The sequence below is a fragment of the Hemicordylus capensis genome, chromosome 4 (assembly GCF_027244095.1).
Source record: "Hemicordylus capensis ecotype Gifberg chromosome 4, rHemCap1.1.pri, whole genome shotgun sequence".
NCBI classification, from domain to species: Eukaryota; Metazoa; Chordata; class Lepidosauria; order Squamata; family Cordylidae; genus Hemicordylus; species Hemicordylus capensis.
Genome location: NC_069660.1, coordinates 105,912,335 through 105,932,816, shown reverse-complemented (window position 1 = coordinate 105,932,816; position 20,482 = coordinate 105,912,335). Strand labels below are relative to the sequence as shown.

The 20,482-nt window shown below is 45.4% G+C and overlaps 1 protein-coding gene and 1 long non-coding RNA gene across 5 annotated transcripts in view; one reads left to right on the top strand and one right to left on the bottom strand.

Annotated features, from left to right (window-relative positions):
- WLS (Wnt ligand secretion mediator) overlaps positions 1-15,626 on the top strand; it is a 167,447-nt gene extending 151,821 nt beyond the window's left edge. For 3 of the 4 annotated variants that reach the window (XM_053249100.1, XM_053249101.1, XM_053249099.1), the window contains 6 exons: positions 710-807; positions 1,719-1,782; positions 2,656-2,799; positions 6,922-7,005; positions 13,979-14,132; positions 14,692-15,626. In XM_053249100.1, coding sequence (XP_053105075.1) covers positions 710-807; positions 1,719-1,782; positions 2,656-2,799; positions 6,922-7,005; positions 13,979-14,132; positions 14,692-14,801 — 654 coding nt within the window. In that variant the 3' untranslated portion in view covers positions 14,802-15,626. The remainder of the gene's footprint in view (positions 1-709; positions 808-1,718; positions 1,783-2,655; positions 2,800-6,921; positions 7,006-13,978; positions 14,133-14,691) is intronic. The other variant, XM_053249102.1, reaches the window with a different exon arrangement.
- The window catches only part of LOC128324476 (uncharacterized), a 78,304-nt gene extending 58,521 nt beyond the window's left edge, over positions 1-19,783 (bottom strand). Inside the window, exons 1-2 of the long non-coding RNA XR_008306878.1 lie at positions 19,581-19,783; positions 9,753-9,861 (exon numbers count right to left, since the gene is read on the bottom strand). This is a non-coding gene — a long non-coding RNA (uncharacterized LOC128324476). The remainder of the gene's footprint in view (positions 1-9,752; positions 9,862-19,580) is intronic.
- Between the last annotated feature and the right edge of the window lie 699 nt (positions 19,784-20,482).

The following is a 20,482-nucleotide window of genomic DNA, read 5'->3' as shown; positions in this document are numbered from 1 at the left end:
TTCTTTTCGTAATTGATTTGCCAGTAACTTATCAGGTTTGTTGCCTTTCCCAAAATATTTTTGTTTACCAAAATTTGTTTTCTTATATGTCTCTTTTACATCAAGTAGATCTTTTATATATTTATATAAAATTAATTAATTTAATTAATATATATATACACACACACACACACATATATATATATATACTCCATTTTTAAAAACATTTTTTTTGCAACTTAGCAGCTGACTGATCTTCCGTATGTTTTAATTCCAAATGAGATAACTCAGCAGTCAAAATCTCTTTTCTGTTCCTGCCCTCTTTCTACTCGCAGCCATTGAAATAAGGAGCCCTCTCATAAAAGCTTTACTTTACAAATTACTTTTAAAGGTGCCTCTCGCTCCCCCCCCCCCCCAGTGCCCTCACCTGCCCTCAAACCACCAAAATCAGACTATGCACACCCCTAAGTGAAGTTGCTTTCTGGTAAGACAAATCAAGGTGAATTGTTTACCATAGCCCTATATCTTGCATTTATTTGCTAAACTGAGATAAATGGATGTGTTTGGGGAATTATGCTTGGTTGTGGGAAGCATGCTTTGGTTACACTGATTCTTCCTTGCTACAATCCATTTGATTGGTGTTTTCATTATTCAGGTGAAATCATTAGCTTTTATTTTCTCTCATTACCTATTTTCCAATCCTTCTATTGAGTTCTCCATTTTTTATTAGGATCAGAATGAACGAAATAGCTTCTCTGGCTACTGGAAACAAGTTGGGCCAATAGCTGTAGGCTCCTTCTGCCTTTTTGTCTTTGACATGTGTGAAAGGTAATTAAGAGATTATTTTTTAGAGGGATTCCATTATATTAGTGTGGTGGTATTTGGGTCTCAGATGCTGATATCGTAGTATTGGGAGGGTGTCTGTGTGTATCCAGTGGTCCTATTTTGAAGTGCCTGCTACCTTTTACAATAACCTTTTGTGTAATGACTGCAGGATGCTTCCACTTTGACACGCTTGAGTTCTCTTCTCCATTTTGGCATGTAAATTTCTCCTTTTCTGTCATTCCTGTTGTGCTTGAATTGGCGCTTTAAAAAAAAAATCCCCTTTACAGCACAGTGGTGGTGTTGTCCTTTCACATTCCCAGAACTCATCAGACCATGAGAGCTCAATATGAGAACTAAGAACATGGACAAAAAGCCTTCTCATTTTTTAGGCTCAATTTACAGCTATCAGCAACAGCTTGGAAGACTACAGTGCTAATTTAGCACTATGTGACTGAGCCTACTCTGGTGATCCACTTTCTTCAAATACTATATTTGTTTATAAGAGTAATTACAACTTTTGTTTTGCTTAGGCTAGGGGTTCTCACTTGGGTCCTCACCCCCCTCCGCAATGGCCAAAGGACATTGTGGCTTGGGATGATGGGAGTCATAGTCCAACAACATCTGGGGACTCCTCTGGCTTAGGCAACTGAGAAATGAAAGCCAATTCTCTACTTAGGAACATAGGAAGCTGCCATATACTGAGTCAGACTATTGGTCTATCTAGCTCAGTATTGTCTTCACAGACTGGCAGTGGCTTCTTGCCCTCCAGTGGTCCAGACACTGAGATGGTAGCACATCAGCTCTCTAAATATTGCCTTCTGGCCCTTCCCGATTGCAGTGGGGCGGGATGGGATGCTGCTTTATTTAATATTTTTCTGTGTATAACAACTCTACTTATTTCTTTTCATTACCAGAGGGGTACAACTAAAAAATCCATTCTACAGTATCTGGACCACCGAGGTTGGCACAGAACTGGCTGTATCCTTTGCTGTTCACTTCAGTGAGGAAGTTATACACTTCAGAAACATCTGTTTTGGGTGCTTATGGTAGGGCAAGGGAGACTAAGGTCTGAAGTTACAATTGTATCCTCTTCAGGGGGTTACTGAATCTATCCAAAAGCTTTTAACTCAGGGAAGCTGTCACTGATTAATTGTTTGACATTCTCTCTCTCTCTCTCTCTCTCTCTTTCTCTCTCTCTCATTTCAACACTGGAGCATCCTTTAAACTGGCTTCATGAATCTGGGGCACTACACAAAATTAATCACACTTCCCTGCAAAGTCCGCACTTGAGGCTGGCATTAGATCAGGAACTAAGGGTTTGGTTTGTGTGTTTTTCCTCTCTTCAGCTGTTATCTATGTCGTCATTGTGTGTATTCACCTACAGGACAATAAATGATGAAAAACTGGATGTCATTACTCTGCTGGTGTTTTTCCTCACATATGGCCAGAAGTTACATCCTTAGGGCACCTTCCCTTCTTGTTTAGAGTGAGGCAGCAGATTCACCAGAGCAGTACTTTATATTTCCGACACCCTGGCATAAGCCCCGAAAAGCATTTCTGTAGAATGTGTTCATTTTTAAAATAGTCTGCTCATGTCAGTAACACTTTCTGGCTGCAGCAAAACACTAGATAGGAGACTGATATCTAGTGCAGGACAAACTCTAACTCTTACACACACTCACTCACACACACAGCCTCAGTCAGGCAAAGCTTTGTGTGTGTAGCAAATGGAACTTTCCCCTGAGCTTTTACTTAAAAACAGCTCTGCTGTCATAAAGCCAGATGGATTACCTGTTGCTATCTCTGTCTTACCATATGTCAACCAACTGCTCCCTTAACTTTACTGTTTAGATGGCATTTATTATTGTTGCTGGTATCTGCCTCTGTCTTTACTTCTTGTTCCTGTGTTTTATGGTATTTCAAGTGTTCAGGAACATCAGTGGCAAGCAATGCAGCCTCCCAGCAATGAGTAAAACCCGCAGACTTCATTATGAGGTGAGGAAGAGGGACAAGGGATGAAGAATATGTTAAAACACTTGCACCAGTTTGCATTGAACCTGTTTCAGTAAGATTACTAGTGGTGGTATAGCCACAAAGAAGCTATTTTATCACTACAAAGAGAAGATGCGTCTGAACAAGTAAAACAGATAGAACAACCTTGCTTATCAGAAAGGACCAAGATATGAATGTACAAATTACCCATTATAATTTTTAAAACTGAGAAACTGAAGAGCCAAAGACTTGGTGACTTCAAATCACTGGGTGGGTTCAGACATCACATGTAGCCATGGCTAAATCTTGGTTCTAAGCCTCGGGAATGTGCACTTCTCCCCACTACCACCTGCACACACCTCAGAAGAATTCTGCTTTTGACTGCGGTTAAAAAAACAAATCTCCTTATTCTACGGCAATCCTTGTCCCCTAGAATCTCCCTGTTTTCTATATATTTCCCCCCGGTCTCTAGCTTATACTTTCCTGGGTTCCTTCTTGTCTGTGCCTCTTTGCCTGGGTCCTTCTTCCTGAGACATGAAAGCAGCTTAGCCAGTTGCAGGCAGAGATTCTTAGAATCTGAGCAGTTCAACCAATGGCAGTCAGTAGACCTTTCTGACTGCCTAGTCCTCCTGTGACAGGCATGTAACTGAACCAATCACAGTCAAAAGCTTCAAATGTAATAGCGTGTTCAGTATTGATTTGTATAATGGGAACTCTAATAGGGTTGTGGCCCGCAAGCCTCTTTTAAATAAGGGAATGGGGGGGGGGGTTGGTTACATGAACTCTTAACAATGAGTTCATTAAACAATGAACCATATTATATTTATTTATATCTATGTAAACCACTTTGGGAACTTTTGTGTGTCCCTCTTCTATCAGTGAATGCAACTGAAAGTCTTCCTGCTTTTTATTCTTTCTGCAGAAACCTGATTTATATATTGTGCATCTCATTCACAGAATGAAAGATACCTGTTCCTGACACAAGAGGTTCAGTCATTAGGGTGCAGTATTAGGCTCCAGAGCACAGCCATTCTAGTTTCTTTCCTTCATCAGATCTATAGCAGCAAGAGACTCCTTCTCATTGACTGCTGTTCCATTCTGTTGTATGCAGGGAGATCAATGTGTGCACAGAGCTATCCTAACATGGATAGGGAGATGAAAGGGAAAGGGAGTGCCATACGTGTATCTCTTTCAGGCACAGAGTAAATGGTGCAGCCCATACATACAGAAAGTTCATGAGCTTGTTGATGTGAACAGGGAGCTCCAGATTGTGCCATAAGTTGTTGATGTTGGACTTGCAGCTTAACTTACAATGTGATCTAACAGTGCCAAACCTTATAATTCTTCTAGGTTAAAGGGGAAATCCTTTCTCCCAATTAGCTCATACACAGTTTATAATATCTATCTCTCCGCCTTTCAACAAAAGTTCCCAAAGTGGTTTACACAGATATAACTAAATAAAATATGGCTCATTGTTTAATGAACTCATTGTTAAGAGTTCATTACACAAAAGATCTTGCCCATCGTTGCTTTCAAGTGCATTTTGTGTTGATGTTTCTGACTCTTTATGTACTGTATTTACCTGAATCCAAGTCTGGGGTTTCCCCCTGTTCTTTGATGTTAGAATGGTGAGGGGGAGCATTCAGGGTTCTCTTCCTTTTGGGTAAATAGTATAACCTATATTTAACCCACATTTTTAAAGGGGTCGTCTTAAACTCAGGATCATCTTCTATTTGGGTAAATATTAGGCTTGAACCCGAAATGTTTCAGAGGCCATTATAAAGGCCTCAGAAACGTTTTGGCACAGGGTGGGGGGGGTTTGGCGTTTCGGCACCGGCGGGGGTGGTACTTTAAGGGTGGGGGAGGGTGTACTCACCCCTCCGCCGCATTTCCCCCACCGGCGCTCCATTATTTGTAAGCCCCTCGGGGCGGCAGTGTTCCTCTAGTGGTGTGCACGGAACCACTGCAGCGCGGTCTGACACTGAGGGGGATCTACCTTTAAGGGCAGGGGGGTAGTACTTACCCCTCCCGCAGCTCTTCCCCCTCCGGCGCTGCATTTCGGATTGAAGTTTTGGGGGCGGCAGCGTTCCTCCCTGCCGCCCCTGTCCCCGTCGTTGCCCGGAAGTCGCGTAAATACGAGCACGCATGCGCCTGTCGCAGGGCACGCACGCCTGTCGCCGCAGTGCGCGCGCCGCGACGGGCGCATGCATGCTCGTATTTACGCGACTTCCGGGCCGCAGTGGTTCTGTGCACACCACTAGAGGAACACTGCCGCCCCCAAAACTTCAATCCTAAATGCAGCGCCGGAGGGGGAAGAGCGGCGGGAGGGGTAAGTACTACCCCCCCTCCCTTAAAGGTAGACCCCCCGCTTAGTGCCAGACCGGTCTGGTTCCGAACTGGTTCAGAGCCCTCCAACATGGCCTCCGAACCTGTTCGTGCACATCCCTACGTTCCTCCATGCTGCCCCATTTCCCTCATCGGCCAGAAATAGCCAGAAGTAGCGGCCGCGCGCACACCTGTCATGCACGCGCACAATGGGTGCACGGGCGGTTGGGTGCACCCTCCCCTGGCCTTAAAGTACCATCCCCGCCGGCACAGAATACATTATGGGCACATCACTAGTAAATATGGTACTATCAGGACCTCTTTTAAAATGGCTGTTCAAACAGTTGGCTTTCTTTATGCTATCATGCCATATATACACATGTGCCACTACCTCAGTTAACAGTAGATTAAAGGGAATGGGGGAGCCATCTTGCTTTCCTGTGCCAGTCCCTCTGATATCCTAATGTATTGCTTATTTTGCCTATTGTGTAAAGATTTGTTTCATGGAATATTTTAACATCACAGTCTAAAGACTGAAAGGGCTGTTTCCTTGCTCTTGTTATGCTTTCCACACAAAAGAGAACCCTGCTGGATCAGACTAGAGGCCCATCAGATTGAGTATCCTGCCTCTCTCAGTGGCCAGGCAGATGCTTCAGGTGGCCCACTAGCAGGGCATGGAGCAATGTCCCTCTCCTGCCCACCCCCAACTGATTTCAGGGATGTACTTCTGAACAATAGGGATTTGAAGTCTCTGCAATGACTAATCGCCATTGAGAAACTTACGTTTCATGAAGAAAATGGTGCAGAAATGTAAAAAGCTTAGTATCTGGGAAAGATCTAAGTATGTGGGAATAGGAAGGATGCCACTGTCAGCAACATGGAACAGATGTGTACTGTTTTAAAAGAAGTAGGTTCTGTAGTTTTGGAGTAATGTATTTTTCTATGCTTTTATAATGGTGTATTCTGTGCCCCGAGTTTCCATCCTCTGCCCAGCTTCCAGATCATCCCAAACAGATTGGCTGTGACCTCGTGGTTATTACTAATAAAGTCATATTGGAAAGGGTCAAGCAAACTTGTCCTTGCTGAGGGCTGCCATTCGGGGATGTTGGACACCTTCCAGCCAGTCCAAGACTGTTAAGGAGCCTCTCGGTCTTCTTTGACTGGAATACAGGCACTGCTAGGTTAGAACAGATGCTTGTTGTGGCTACTGAGGGATTGGCTGTGGGTGTGTACAACCTTTAAAACTAAACTGGAGAAGGAGGTCTTGGCTTCTATGACCAAGATACAGAAATGTCTGATAGAACCTGCAGTCAAGACAGTTCCACCTTGACACCATGGTGTTGCCCTGTGGGAGAAGCATAAGTTGGAGGATCAGTAACTATCTTTTTGAGATATCCAATGGAGCTGGAACTTTTGGCTTCCTCCTCATCACCCTGCAAGAGAGGGCAGGTGCCGTGGAAGAGAGAATCGGAGCCTGTTGGATCCACAGTAGCTTAGGAGTTGAATCACCTCTTTCAGTGGCCCCAACCAAGCAGGACAAAACACGTTTGTCAAAGAGAAAACAAAATGGTGCAAGATACCTGGCACAGTCTTGTATATTTTGTGTCTTTTTGCTCCAAGACCTGGCTTTGTATAGGTGTGGCTTGATAGCTGAAACAACAACTGGAAAACTGTAAGTGGGAGTCCTGATAGACTTTGCATTTCTCACTTGTCTAATTTTCATATCCAAAGAGAGTCTGCTTTGAAATATGAGTTTTTCAATTGTGTGACCAATGCTATGTTTTTATTGTCTCTCTCTAGGGGCTGATTTTTAGATTCAAATTCTTGATGCTGACCACATTAGGTTGTGCTGCCATGACAGTATCATTTTTCATTGTCAATCAGGTGTGTTTCCTAAAATATCTAAATAGAATAGTTATATGTGTTTAACATTTGCTGGAGGAATGTGGCACTTTGGATAATTTTTGCTTGATACTTATCATGACCCTTGAGATCTGCAAACAGCTTTCCCTCCAAAGCATTTGGGCTCTTGCCTTCCATGGCATGGTGATGTGAAGTTCTTGTTTTCCGCAGTTGTCTGAGTTCATCCTATATCCTGGGTTGTATTCCAGATCATGCCTCAGGAGACAGGAAGAAGAATCCAAAACCTTTGCCCAATGTCCGGTAGTTAGGTAGGAGGCGCCAGGAAAACCCCAGTTCCTTCCTGTCTCACCTCAGGGTTGCATCGTTTTTGAGAGAGCTCTGCTATCTAATACATTCAGGCAATGCTGGTGGGGAGCTTTTTGCTGGTTGGCTTTTCTCGATCTAAGCTAAACAGTTTTTTTTACAATTAGTCCTTTTGGCTCCGCTTGTTTTCTCAGTTTGTTTTACTTTCAGTTTTGCCCCTCCCCGCTCCTATGGAGCCTGCTTATACAGGGGACATCTTGGGAGACTCTCTATCTGCCGAAACAGCCCCACCCACCCTCGAAAAAGGAATCCAGCAACCCAAAGTTCCGCAATCTACACCAGGTTGCAAACTGTGGCAAACGCTCACGCTCGTCTTCACCGGCTGATTCCGGCAGCGTTTCCCTTGCCCTCCTCTTCCTTTCAGCCTCTCGTGAGCCGGGCGCAGCTCCCACTCTGGCAGAGGCGGTGTTTTTTACCCAAAGAGGGCAGCCTAGAAGGCCAGTTATCTCAAAGGAGAGGGCTTGAAACTCTCCAAATGCTGAGGCAGTGGCAAGAAAATGCAAAACGCCACAGAACAAAAGATCAAGCCTTCGGTGGTGGGCTGGAGCGAACGCCTCCCCCAGCAGGCTGTTTGCCGTCAATGCTTCTGCGACTTTTACCGCCCGCCCTTCTTAGAGGGCTCCAGGGATTGATATTTACGGTGGTTTGGACAGGCGATCTATGTACGCCCGCGATCACACAGACTGGCATATCACAGGGGGAGGGGGAACCCAGTTCGCTGGTCACTCCCCCCCACATCCCAGCCAGCTGCTCTGAATACTGCCAGCCCAGCCGCTCCTACAGAGGGGAGATTACCTGAGCGTCTCCCAGCTCCTGCAGGGTCTGTGAGTATAATTCCTCTTGCTGAGGATCAACAGGACATGTAGCTTTCCCCTGCTTTTCAATTGTGGCTTAAAGATTGTATATCACTCTGAGTTTGATTTCTGAGTTTAATTTAATGCCCACTGTTCATCAAAGGGCAATGCTCTAGCTCAATGAGAGGGATCTTTCCCCCAAATGAGAGGGGAGTTCTTCCAAGGCTACCTAGGCATAGGATTCCAAAGACCTGCCTCTCCTACTCCTTCTTCCTACCCCAGCTTTTCTCAAGAGGACCCTAACCTTCCTCTACCCAAATAACAGACACCGCCCCTCCTGAGTCTTTTTCTCCTGTACCCACTCCTTGTGTACCCACCTTCCCCTACAACACCTCCAGCCTCTACCTTCTCACTCCATGGACTGCTCTTCCTCATCTGATACGGAGGAAGGCGAACTATCACAGGAAAAGACCTCCTCCCAGCAGACTAGTTCCTTCAGACCTTGCATTCATTCATGCATTCATTTTCTATTTCATCCCTCCAAAAGGATCCAGGACGGTTTACACAGAGATATAGCAAATAAATAAGATGTATCTGGAGAGGAGAGCTGGTCTTGTGGTGGCAGGCATGGATTTTCCCCTTTGCTAAGCAGGGTCCACCCTGGTTTGTATTTGAATGGGAGACTACTTCATTTATTTATTCGAGGGGCTTATATATTCAGACTTGATGTCTTATTGGCTAAGACACAGAGGACTATCAATGACGTCTCTCCGGAGTCCATTTCAAGGCTTAGATAATATGGTCCCATTCCATATTTTAAAAACTAACAAACAAACCTGTATACGTTACATGTTGATGTTATAGCCTCATTAGTGTCTTCCATTGTAGATGCCCCCAGTGGCATGAGTGGTTTCAGATACCCCTGTGAATAACAGGGGACATACAACTGAAGATCCCAGAAGGTAAGAAATTTGACTTTCCTTTACGCAAGGCACATGAGGATGCTGCATTGGTTGTAAAGGCAGCCACGGACATCCCCATCTTTACAGGGGCCTCGGGTTGGGGCTAGGAGCTGATACGGCTTGTCCCACCAAGAACAAAACAACATAGGCTAGGTATAAGATATGAAGGCAGCAACCTTCGTGGCTGTCTCTAGCCAGGAATGTATCCTGCACGCATCTAGCTCTATGGCAGCAGGGGTAGCTACAAGGCCCTGCCTCAGGTTACATTGATGGAAAGTGGACCACTAATCCTAACGCTGGCATATTTTCCATTCTCTGGGGCCAGACTCTGGAGATTCCCCAGACCCTGTATTGGTTGAGTTTAGGGACAAAAGGGAAAGAAAAAGAAACAAAACAAAAACAAACATTGCTGGTAGCCAGACAGTAGTACAACTGTCCAGGGAAGTGTTTTCATCGAGCAATTTTCGTCCCTCCAGAGTCCTCCAAAGGTACTCAGTCAACTCCCCTGAGAGTTCTGACCATTTGGTAACATCTCCAGGGCGTAAGCAGGGCCAGCAACAACTATGCTTCAGAAGAAACAACAGGAACCAGGCCCAGGGACAACCTTTCAGATCTGGATTCCTACATGGAAGCAAACAATGACTCCTACCTGCTGGGGGCCAGCTTCTGCCTTCTTGCGACATCATGGAGCCACTCGACATCAGACGCTTGGGTCCCAGAGTCGTAGCCCACAGTCTCTATACTTGCACTTCTTCACCCTGGAATCCGATGAAAAGGCAGCAGAGGCATCTAGTGATACAGTATCTGTTCCAGATTCAGTCCATCAAACCATCCCTACTCTGACACTTCCTCGGGGAATTTACTCCACCCTACTCCTAGTACCAGAGAAGGACACCTCATGGAGGGCAGTCTAGACCTCAAGAGGCTGAACCTTTGCATACAAATGGACCCCTCTGGATAGAATCATTCCACACAATCAAGGAAGCAGTTCATAAACAGGAGTTCTTTTGGCTTCCATAAACCTCTTGGTGGCATACCTCCACATCCACCCATCCCCCGCAGATACTCCGTTTTCCTCTTCCACGGCCAGCATTACCAGTACAAGCCATGCCGTTTGGTGTATCCTCCACTACTAAGGTCTCCCAGTTTGTGGTAGCTATAATAGACAAAGTGCAGGTGGAAACACTTCACGTCCTTCTGCATTGGATGATCTCCGAATCCGATCGGTGTCCCTCTCCGAAACCTGCAGTGATATGCAACACACACTACACTTTCTGAGCCCTTCAGCTTCATTATCAGCGACCAGAAAAGCCTCTTAGTCTCTCCCCAACCTCATCTACAGGCGGGAGTCATCTTCGACACCCAACTGGAAACTTCCTCACTAACCACAGAACACCAGAACAAAATAGCAACATTAATCCTCTATCATCCAGAAACTCATCATTTTCCTCTGTTGACAAAGGGCAACAGTTTCTGAACTGACGGGTCTCTCCTGCGATATGGTGAGGCCTACTCCTCTCACTGCTGGATGGGATAGTTATTACTACGGACGCAAGTCTAGCCGGATGGGCAAAACACTGCATCCATCAACCAGCCGAAGGAGTGGGGTCACCCCACCAGATTTCATGGAGCTCAATCCATTAGAACAGAGAGCCGTATGTCTGGCCTTCAGAGAATTCAGCCACCCTGTACTGAACCAACATGTGCTTATCACACAGACTATGTAGCAGTATAAACTCACAAGATGAATCAGGGAGGCACCAGGTCTTGCAACAGGATGAGGGAATCCAAACTACTATCCTCTTGGGCGGAAATTAACTTAGCTTCGCTCGCAGCAGAATGCCCCAGTGGCAGGTGTGGGCCGTGAACGCGCCTCAGGGGTGGGGGGCGGGCGGCTTCTTTAACTGGAAACTGAGCCGGTGCTCTGGGCTGCCCAGCAGCCCCCGTGGCGGGGAATCGCCTCCGCCACTTACCTGGCTCCCGCGGAGGCGAGCCCCCACCAGCGGCCTGGTAAGTGGCAGAGGTGGTTCCCCGCCGTGGGGGCTGCTGGGTGGCACAGAGCACCGGCTCCGTTTCCAGTTAAAGAAGCCACCTGCCGCCCCGCCCCTGAGGGGCGACAGTGGGGCGACCTACTGATGGCGGATTGACTAAATTTCCATTCCATAGACCCAGCAAAATGGTCACGGCACACAGAAGGCTTCCATCAGGCCACTACCAAGTCGGCCCTCCAAGTGGTGGACCTTTTTTGTGTCAACAACCTACCACCATCAGAACCATTGTTCATCACCAATTCCACTCTCCACTAGTGGACGCGACCAACCTGCTCACTGCCCCCCTGGTTTCCTGGCCTACTGTAGGTCTTAATAGCAGGGTTGCTAACAGAGTAATGCAAAGCTGATCTTGGGGGAAAAGCAAACCTAATCTTTATTGCTCCCTCTTGGCCAAGAGGACCGTGATTCGCAAATCTGGTTTTTGTTTTCCCTCCAGGAAACTGTGGCCTCTATCTCTCTGCCCAGAACTATTCTCACAGGGCCCGGTGCTCCATCTGGAACCAACCTGGCACCAACTATACGCATGGAGGGTGAGTACGCCTTGCTGAATCGGGCAGGATACACAAGGAAGGTACAATCCACCATTTTGGCATCCTGAAGACCCTGCACGAACAGGTTCTATCAAGCCAGTTGGGACGCCTTTTTCCGGATGGGCCCACAGAAAACTCCCTTCCTCTATCTCCTCAAAGGGTACGCAAGGTCCCATCATTCCGGCAAGGAGGCATAGGAATGGATCTTCGCCCCAACCTTTTCCGCAAACTAGTCTCCCATTGATATCTGTCCTACAGTTGACAATTTTGGTCCTCATTCCCTTCACTCCTCAGACGGTTCCTAAAAGAGGCAACCAATCAATTTCACTCCTCCGCCTGTTCATATACTTCCACCCTGGGAATTCTACAGGTCCTAAAGGCTCACATGCGCCACCCCTCCGTACTCTCAGTAAGGCTCCCCTACGGATTCGGTTGTGCAAAGTACTGTTTCGGGTAGCCAGCTCCTTGGCATGCAGGGTTTCCGACTTGGGCGCCCTCTCAGCGTGCAAGGAACCTTGCTCCTTCACTGATGAGGCCGTCATCTTACAAATGGATCCCACCTTCGTTCCTAAACGTGACTCCACACTCCACAGTTCGAAAGAGGTTGTGTTACCATCGATTTACCCGGAGCTAAAACATCTCAAGGAAAACGATAGTGCACACACTAGAGGTTCTCAGGGCACTTTGAAATTATCTCAATCGCCCAAACCCCAGCGCAACCTGGCCGCACTCTCTCTTTGTCTTTCTTCTCCCTAAAAAGTCCCTAGGACAAAGTCTCCCTAGGTGACCCTGGCCTAAGGGATCAGAGCCACGGTCCACCTGGCATACAAAACACTCAGCCTCCCGACTCCAGGGCGAATCACAGCTCATTCAACCTGCAGGGCCAGTACTTCGGTGGCTCTTTTGGCCAATGCTCCCTCTACTTCATCATTAGACAGCCTTTGGGCATCTATCTCTCCATTAGTTAAAAAAAACTATAGGGTATCATCATTCCCTTCTGCTCAAGTGGCCATGGCGTGCATGGTACTACAGCAAGTAGTCTGATAGTCTGCTTTTCCCACCCTGTCTTTTTATACGGTTTGGGTATGTCCCAGGATATAGGATGAACTCAGACAACTGTGGAAAAAGAAACATTGGTCTTACCTGTGAAGAGTTCTTTTTCGCAGTGTCTGAGTTCATCCGCCCCGCCCACGGACCTCACTGCCATAAGGATGGGGGTACAGTAGTGGGAGGCAGTTTGACTACTGTTGTACTGCTTCTTCTTCTCTTTGCCTGCATCCTTCCTCATTCATTTGATTTCTCCTTTTAAACAGATCTGATCTCTCTATCTGCTTAGCACTGTTGAAGTTTTCATTTTATAGCTCTACAAAGACCTGGCTCTACAGTCCGGAACTGGGGTTTTCCTGGCGCCTCCTACCTAACTACCGGACATTGGGCAAAGGTTTTGGATTCTACTTCCTGTCTCCTGAGGTATGATTTGGAATACAACCCAGGATATAGGATGAACTCAGACACTGCAAAAAGGAACCCTTCACAGGTAAGACCAATGTTTCTATTTGGGCCTTTAGCATGCATAGACCAAACTGGAGGGAGCTATGGTTCTTGGGAGTAATCTTCTGCGCCCAAGTGTCTGCTTTCCTCCTCCAGGCATTGCAGATGCATGCTACCCCTGCCAAGTGGTCAAAAAGCCACCTTTTAAAGTGGTAGCTTTCTTGGATTTAGCTGGGGGAGAGGATCTGTACCTAATAAAGAGCCCCTGGTGGCACAGTGGTAAAACTGCCGCCCTGTAACCAGAAGGTTACAAGTTCAATCCTGACCAGGGGCTGAAGGTTGACTCAGCCTTCCATCCTTCCGAGGTCGGTAAAATGAGTACCCAGAATGTTGGGGGCAATATGCTAAATCATTGTAAACTGCTTAGAGAGCTTCGGCTATAAAGCGGTATATAAATGTAAGTGCTATTGCTATTGCTACTCGAACCAATATGGAAGTGGGCCCTTCCAATCGCCTACTGATGTTTCCCTTAGATTTCTTTTTTAGATTGTATTATGCAGGGAACCATCTCCTCATTCCTTTTTTAATGTAAACTGCTTCATGATTCTTTGCTGAGAAGTGATATGTAAACTTTCTAAATAAAATATCGCCATGCATTGGAATTACTGCTGGTGGAATAGGGCATGTGAGTGTGTTCTAGAAAGGGCTTTTCTGCTTGTGTCATGGCTTAAATTGGTTACCTTTTCTGTCTCGAAGCACATATAATTCATTGCTTGTTTATACTTGCTGTTTCTCCTCTGTAGCTGTTCGAGGGCCAGTGGAAATGGGGCCAGTGGAAATTTCAAGCATACAGTGCCTTTTTCACAGGGGTTTATGGCATGTGGAATCTTTATGTCTTTGCCCTGATGTTCTTGTATGCTCCTTCACACAAAAAGTACGGTGAAGATCAGTCAGATGGTGAGATGAAACTAGACACAACTTTTAGTGGGAACTCTCTAACCAATAATTATGTGACTGGGGCTTCTGTGTGTTTAGGCGAACCCTATCATTACAGGCCTGGTTGCACTGCCCTGGAATTGTGGCTGCTAATGAACACTCTGTATTTGAATGTAACTGGAAACAACCTATCTTGTGGAAACACAACTGTGATGGGGAGTGGAAAAGAAATGTATGCATAGTTCTGTTTAGTGGGGTCAGTCTGTTTCCCATTCTAGTCACTCAGTGTTATGGCCCATCATTATTACTTGAATAGGTAGACTTTCAGTAGAACAAGTGTATTAAGTGTATTAAGACTCTGGATTTTGGAGAGTGTCACTCATTCACATGTACATATGTTAGGAATTCTCTTTGAGAGCCCTACCCATTTATTGGATTTTGATTGGCACTTTAAAAAATGCTTTTCTTCTAATATCAACTCTTCAGAAACCATGTTCCCTTCAAAGCCTTGCAGCTGCCACTGTGACTATCCCCACACCAAGACTATGCTTTTGTCTGAAACGTGACTTTAATCTTTCAGGTGACCTTGGAGTAAGCAGCGGAGAAGACTTTCAGCTCACTACCACAATCACTCACGTGGATGGACCAACAGAGGTTTACAAACTGGCTCGCAAAGAGGCCCAGGAATGATTACTACAGGACAACTCATTAGGCAGAAACTGAGGATGACGCACAGGATGATGGCAGTATTTTCCTGTGAGGATCTGTTTCTGGAGTCATCCCCAAAGTGCCCAATATGGACAGTGCACTCTCACAGAATGGTAGTGAGATGTCAGGAACAATTGGAAATGCTTCTTTATTGATGGTGTCTCTCTTGGAGAAGAGGGCTGATGTCCATTTTTGGACATTCTTCACAACACTCCTAGTTTGTAACTAACCCCAGAATTTAAAAGGTACCCATTTCTCTGTATGATCTCTGGGTCAATCTCATTCATTACCAATGTGTCTGCTGCTCCTTCTGCTATGGATATTCTTAGGAAATCTGAATTTTCTATGTGCTTCCTAAATCAGTTTTATTCCTTCTCCCCAGTGCCAGTGGCTCTGTATGTAACCATTTTTTTAATTTGTTTATATCACAAGTAGCCAGTTCAGAAAGTATTTATGTACTTTAAATACACCCATGACTTTTCTAGTCTAGTGTAACACTGCCTTTTGTAGTGGTTTCCTCCCCTTTTTTGGTACAAAAGGGGCATTTCAGCTGGAAAGTTGAACCTTATGTGCACGTGTATGTGTTTCTTGAACACTAACAAGCCTCTCTGGTGTAGATATCTTTTAATATGCCCTCCCTTAAAAGTCCTGTTTACCTGTATGATGCACAGTCTATGGAACTGATGGGAGGGGGAGGTGTGGTTGAAAACTTGGGTTTTTTTCTTTTTTAAAAAATAAATGCTCCAAGTAGCCTGAAGAATACTGTAGATCTTTTTGTACTATGAATAAAATATACAATATCATGGATCTTGCTGACCTCCTTTGGAGAGAAACCTGTTACTATATTTTAGTCCATGCACTTCAATTTTATCTGTAAAAATAGTGTCCACAGCAGAGAGGGTGGTGACATCTGCTGGAGAACTAATATTCCCCTGGGCCACACTGTTTAGGCAAATAAGGTATTGGCATTTGAAAAACTCCTTCAGTAAACACAACAACTTCTGAATAAAAGTCATTGCATGCTTATACCATTTCACCTGGCTGGGAAATTATTGAGCAAAGGTAGAAGTTTTGAACAGATTCTTACAGGTTCAGCCTTGCTGCAGGGACTTGAATACAGTGTTCCCTCTAACAGGGACTACCAGATGTTGTTAACTACAACTCCCATAATCCCTAACCAAAAGGCATTTAGCTGGGGATTCTGGGAGTTGTAGTCAACACTGCTTGACTACAGGGAACACTGTTTGAACACCCAGAAATGAGATATTTTCCTGCTTCAAAGAAAGTTCCATTTCTAATTGGTCCAATCATGTTCTGTTATAAAGAGCATTTGGGGTTCTGAGAGCTTTGGGGCAAGACACTCTGTAGGCACCAGTAGCCACAAAAGGATGGTGGATGTAGGATGCACAGACTCTTCCAGGTGACTTGTGCAAGCAAACAAAAGTCTCATCTTTTGTTTTTGTTTTGAAATTGCCCACTGGGGACAACTGTGTGGTAAAATCCTGCACAACTGAACCCAATTACTTCATTGCAGGCTTCTAAATATCAGCTGCACCATGGGAGATACCCTGGGGGGTGGGGGATTACTCCTACATTGTGGCTCTAATGCATAGAGAGCACCTTTTGTTCCTAGAAATACATCTGGTTTTTGCCAAAACAGAGCCTTCCCCACCATCTCTTGATTCCTAGTGAAACATTGTTACGGTCACTCATTGATGCAATGTCCCACCAATACGCTGTTGGGGGCAGGGGTGGACATGCTCCTGGCCATGTTCTCCACTGCATATTGCAAGTACCGGGCATAGCTACAGCTACTCTCTTAACTACAGCATTCGCCAATTTCTTCAGCTAATGCTTAAAATGAGCTCTCTGGGGCTAAATTCTGGAAACTGTCCTTGGTGCCAAGAACCAGCCCTGGAGTTCTGAAACAAAATAATAGCACCATCTAAGTACACAATACTTTACAAAGTACAAGATAGTAGATTCCTCTCCTGAAAGGCATGCCATTCATAATTCAACACAGGGGGAGGAAAATGGAGGCATGGAATAATATTCATTATTTCCATTACAGTAGTGTATGGGGATTTGTACAGAATACCTTTTTCTTTACACAGAGTAACCTTAACACAGCTACGAATAAGGATAATGGTTTTCACAGTAAATGTGGTGGCTTCCAAGTGAGCAGGATTTCACCACCTTTCATTTTACAGAATCAGTGCTGCCTCTGTGTGGGAGGGGAGGCGGGGGCAGAAAAGGCTGCAGCCATTTCTGCTGTTCTGCAGGGACTGGGCATTTCCAGAGGCCACTCTGCTGACCCAAGCTCCTAACCTTCACCAATGAATGTGGCAGTAATGGTTGTGAAGATGCAGCTTTCTGCCCCTCTTGATGCCAATTTTCACCCCAGATAAGCTCCTAAGTATAAATGGCTTTTCCATCCTAAGCAGAAGGTGTTCATTAAAAGCCAGCCAAATGGGGTGCAAATTCTCCCTGAACACCTGCTTTCTCTATAATTTAAAGGTTGGTGACTCTGTCCACTATATTGAAACTACAGTATTTGCTGCCCTCTGCTGGCTGTAGTACAGAGTAATCCAAAGTTTAACATGAATATAAATCTTCTGCAGCTTGAATACTTGCTAGGAAAAGTGAACCCTCATAAGAGAGGAAGGAATGTGTTCCATGGTCCTCGTCCATCCCTTTGAGACTCTGTCAACTGGACAAATGAATGGATTTGGTTTTTCTCTACAATTATAGCACATGCTGCTTTTGCAATGGGAAAAACTTTCTCTCCTTCCTGCAGCTTCAGAACTTGAGAGGAGCCCTGCCCTGAAGCAACTGGTTGCAGTTTAATCCTACATAGAGCTGAGCATATTTAAACTCATGACTTCTATGGTTTAAATGTGCCTAACCAAAGGTCCGACCTGTCCACTAGGCAGACCTAGGCAGCCACTGAAGAGCACCAATCCTTGAGGGGGGAGGGAGTGGCTTCCTGCATGAGTAAACCAGGTTTGGGAGGCACAGGCACCACTAGTACCCACCCATCTGCAATGCTGCCTGCCTGGCTAAGGGAAGGGATGCTTTGCACTGCCACCAGCATGGCTCTCTGGATGGAAGTCAAGTGGGCTGGGCAGGGCTGGTCTCTGGCTTGCTTTCGGCTTCCTCTGTATGCTCTGTCCCTCTTCCCTCCCTGCCTCCCTCAACTCTGTTACTGCTGGGGCTGCATGTAGGAGCCTCCATCCTGGTTTCTCAAGTGTCCCGACCCAAAAGTTGGTCGTGTGCATGACAATTGGCTTGACTGCTTAGTCACGGAGGGAAGCTCTAGTGCTATTCAAAGCTGCCTCTCAGGGAGACCTCGGGGAGGTTGGGTGGCTCTGAGGATTGTGACCGTAGAGAAAAAGTAGGCACAGAGGCATTATGCATGTATCCACTTCTACCACTTACACAATCAGTGATTGCAAAGTTTCTGTGAAGACAGAATTTACTTGTATTCAAGCCGATTTGCTCCTATTCAGATATATTCTTATTCAGATATTTCCATCCAGTCCAGATATCTATTATTGCTACTACTGCTTTTCAACCAAAGTTCTCAAAGCAGTTTACATAGACGATAGATAAGAAAGATGGTTCCCTGTTCCCAAATGGCTCACAGTCTGAAAGGAAACATAAGGTAGACATCAGCAGCAGCCACTGGAGAGATGTTTTGGGGTTTGTTACTCTCCCCCTGCTAAATGTAAGAGAGTTGCCACTTTAAAGGGAGTCTTTTTGCCCAGTCAGTTGAAGTATGTACACAGTTGCATACACTTCTGTGAATGGTTTTTAAAAATGAACACTCAATGAACTGCTTTCATTTAAAAAGTGAACCTGGGTACATGAAATGCAGGACACAGCTAGTAAGTGTATCACTGTATCTGTGTTGATCAAAACATGTGAATAACTCTACATAACAGTTATGTAGTGGTACACAAATTGTAGTCTATTTGGCTCAAAGAGAGCTTCTGATCTTAGCATGGCTGCAAAATTCCTGAGTAAAGCAATTGATTCTGAATGAATTCCAACTCTACTGCTCTTTGATGCAATTTTATGAAAAACCTTACCAGGGTTTATTCTAAGCTCGTTCCCCCAACCCCTACCGGAACTGCACAAGAAGTCAGTGCAGCCCTCCAATCAGTGAGCACCTCCTACACTTTTTCTTAATTGAAGGGGGGGGGGAGAGGTAGCAGGAAAGGAAAATGTCCCTCCTTAAGGGACAGAGAGGGAGGATAGGAAAATAAGATAATGAAGGGGAAATTAGGTGCCTTGCAAGGAAGGATGAGATTTTTCTTCCCTAAACTATAGTTAGGACTGAGACTTCCCTCCTACAAAATGTGTAACTGAGGGAATGATTATAATTTATCCTCTAGAATTTATCCTTTTTAACAAGATGGTTGTCCTGCAAACTATGTAGAAGGTTTTGTGTGGTAGAAATAATAAGTTCTAAAGCTGTCACAGAATAGAGGATCATCACAAAAGAACTGCACAAAAACTGCATAGTTGTTAGCCTTAATCAACTTCAGCTGCCATCCTGTTGTAGGGGAAGTGCAACAAAGAGAGAAAGTCTAGCTTGAACACAAAAGAGATCTCATTTTCATGGTAAACATTTGGAAATAAATCCACCAGGAACTGATGGATAATCTTTCAGAAGCCACATATTATACTATAAGGGGGTGGGGGGACCTCTAAGTTAGGAGGCAGCAGGGGCAGATCTTATCTGTGGGCAGTGCTCACCTTAAATTTATCAGTCAGCCATGTTGTCTTTCCGTCCATTTTGTGTGCCTACTACCTCCCTCCATTGTTTGCCTGTGTTCTTTTCTGCAGCCTGGTACAGCTATAAGAATTGTGAGGTGTGCAACACTAGCCCCAGACAAATGAAAACCCCAGATCTTTTAAAAGATTAATAAGGTATGAGTCAATAAGCATGCTCACTCCCCCCGCCCCTGCACCCAGTGGGTAGTCCTAAGACCATGCTGTAAACCAATCAGAGAGGGGCTAGGCTGATTGACTCCTCAAGCAGCCAATCAGAGTCCCCAGCAGGTGTAGAAGTCTTTCTCTTTTAGCTACTCAGAAGAATCTGATCACCATTTGGTTAGAGAACAGGTAGGCTGGCTGTTGGTAAATCTGATCTTTTGCTGGCTTCTTAGTTTGTGAGTGTTTGGAGGGGAGGAATGCAAATCCTGCTTTTTCTCCCTGCATAACTGGCCATCATTGTGTCAAGGTCCTGAGCTCTTCGGCCAAACCCAGTCTGCACAGCCTGACACACGCCTTGTCTCTATCTCAGGGTCTTTCTGAGAGCTGTAGCTCCTTGAAGAGCCTGTGCTGGACTGAAATTTCTGGAAGTCCAGTGATGTGGTAGGAGTGTTTTTTTAACAATCCCACATTTCTTTGGAAAGGTGGACAAACCTAATGCAGACAAACAGAACAGCAAGGCCAAAAAGATCCTGGGGATTGTGATATAACCCAACAGAGGCCTGTTATCTGGCACTGTAGCTGTTGTAGTTGGGAGAAGATAGAAAAGTAAGAGTAGGAGGAAAACAAGAAGTCAACACAAAGAGTTGGAATTGGAGTTAGGTTGTCCTGTATCTTAAGATGTCTGCTAAAAGACTTGAGGGGCTGAGAGGGAAGAAGTCAGT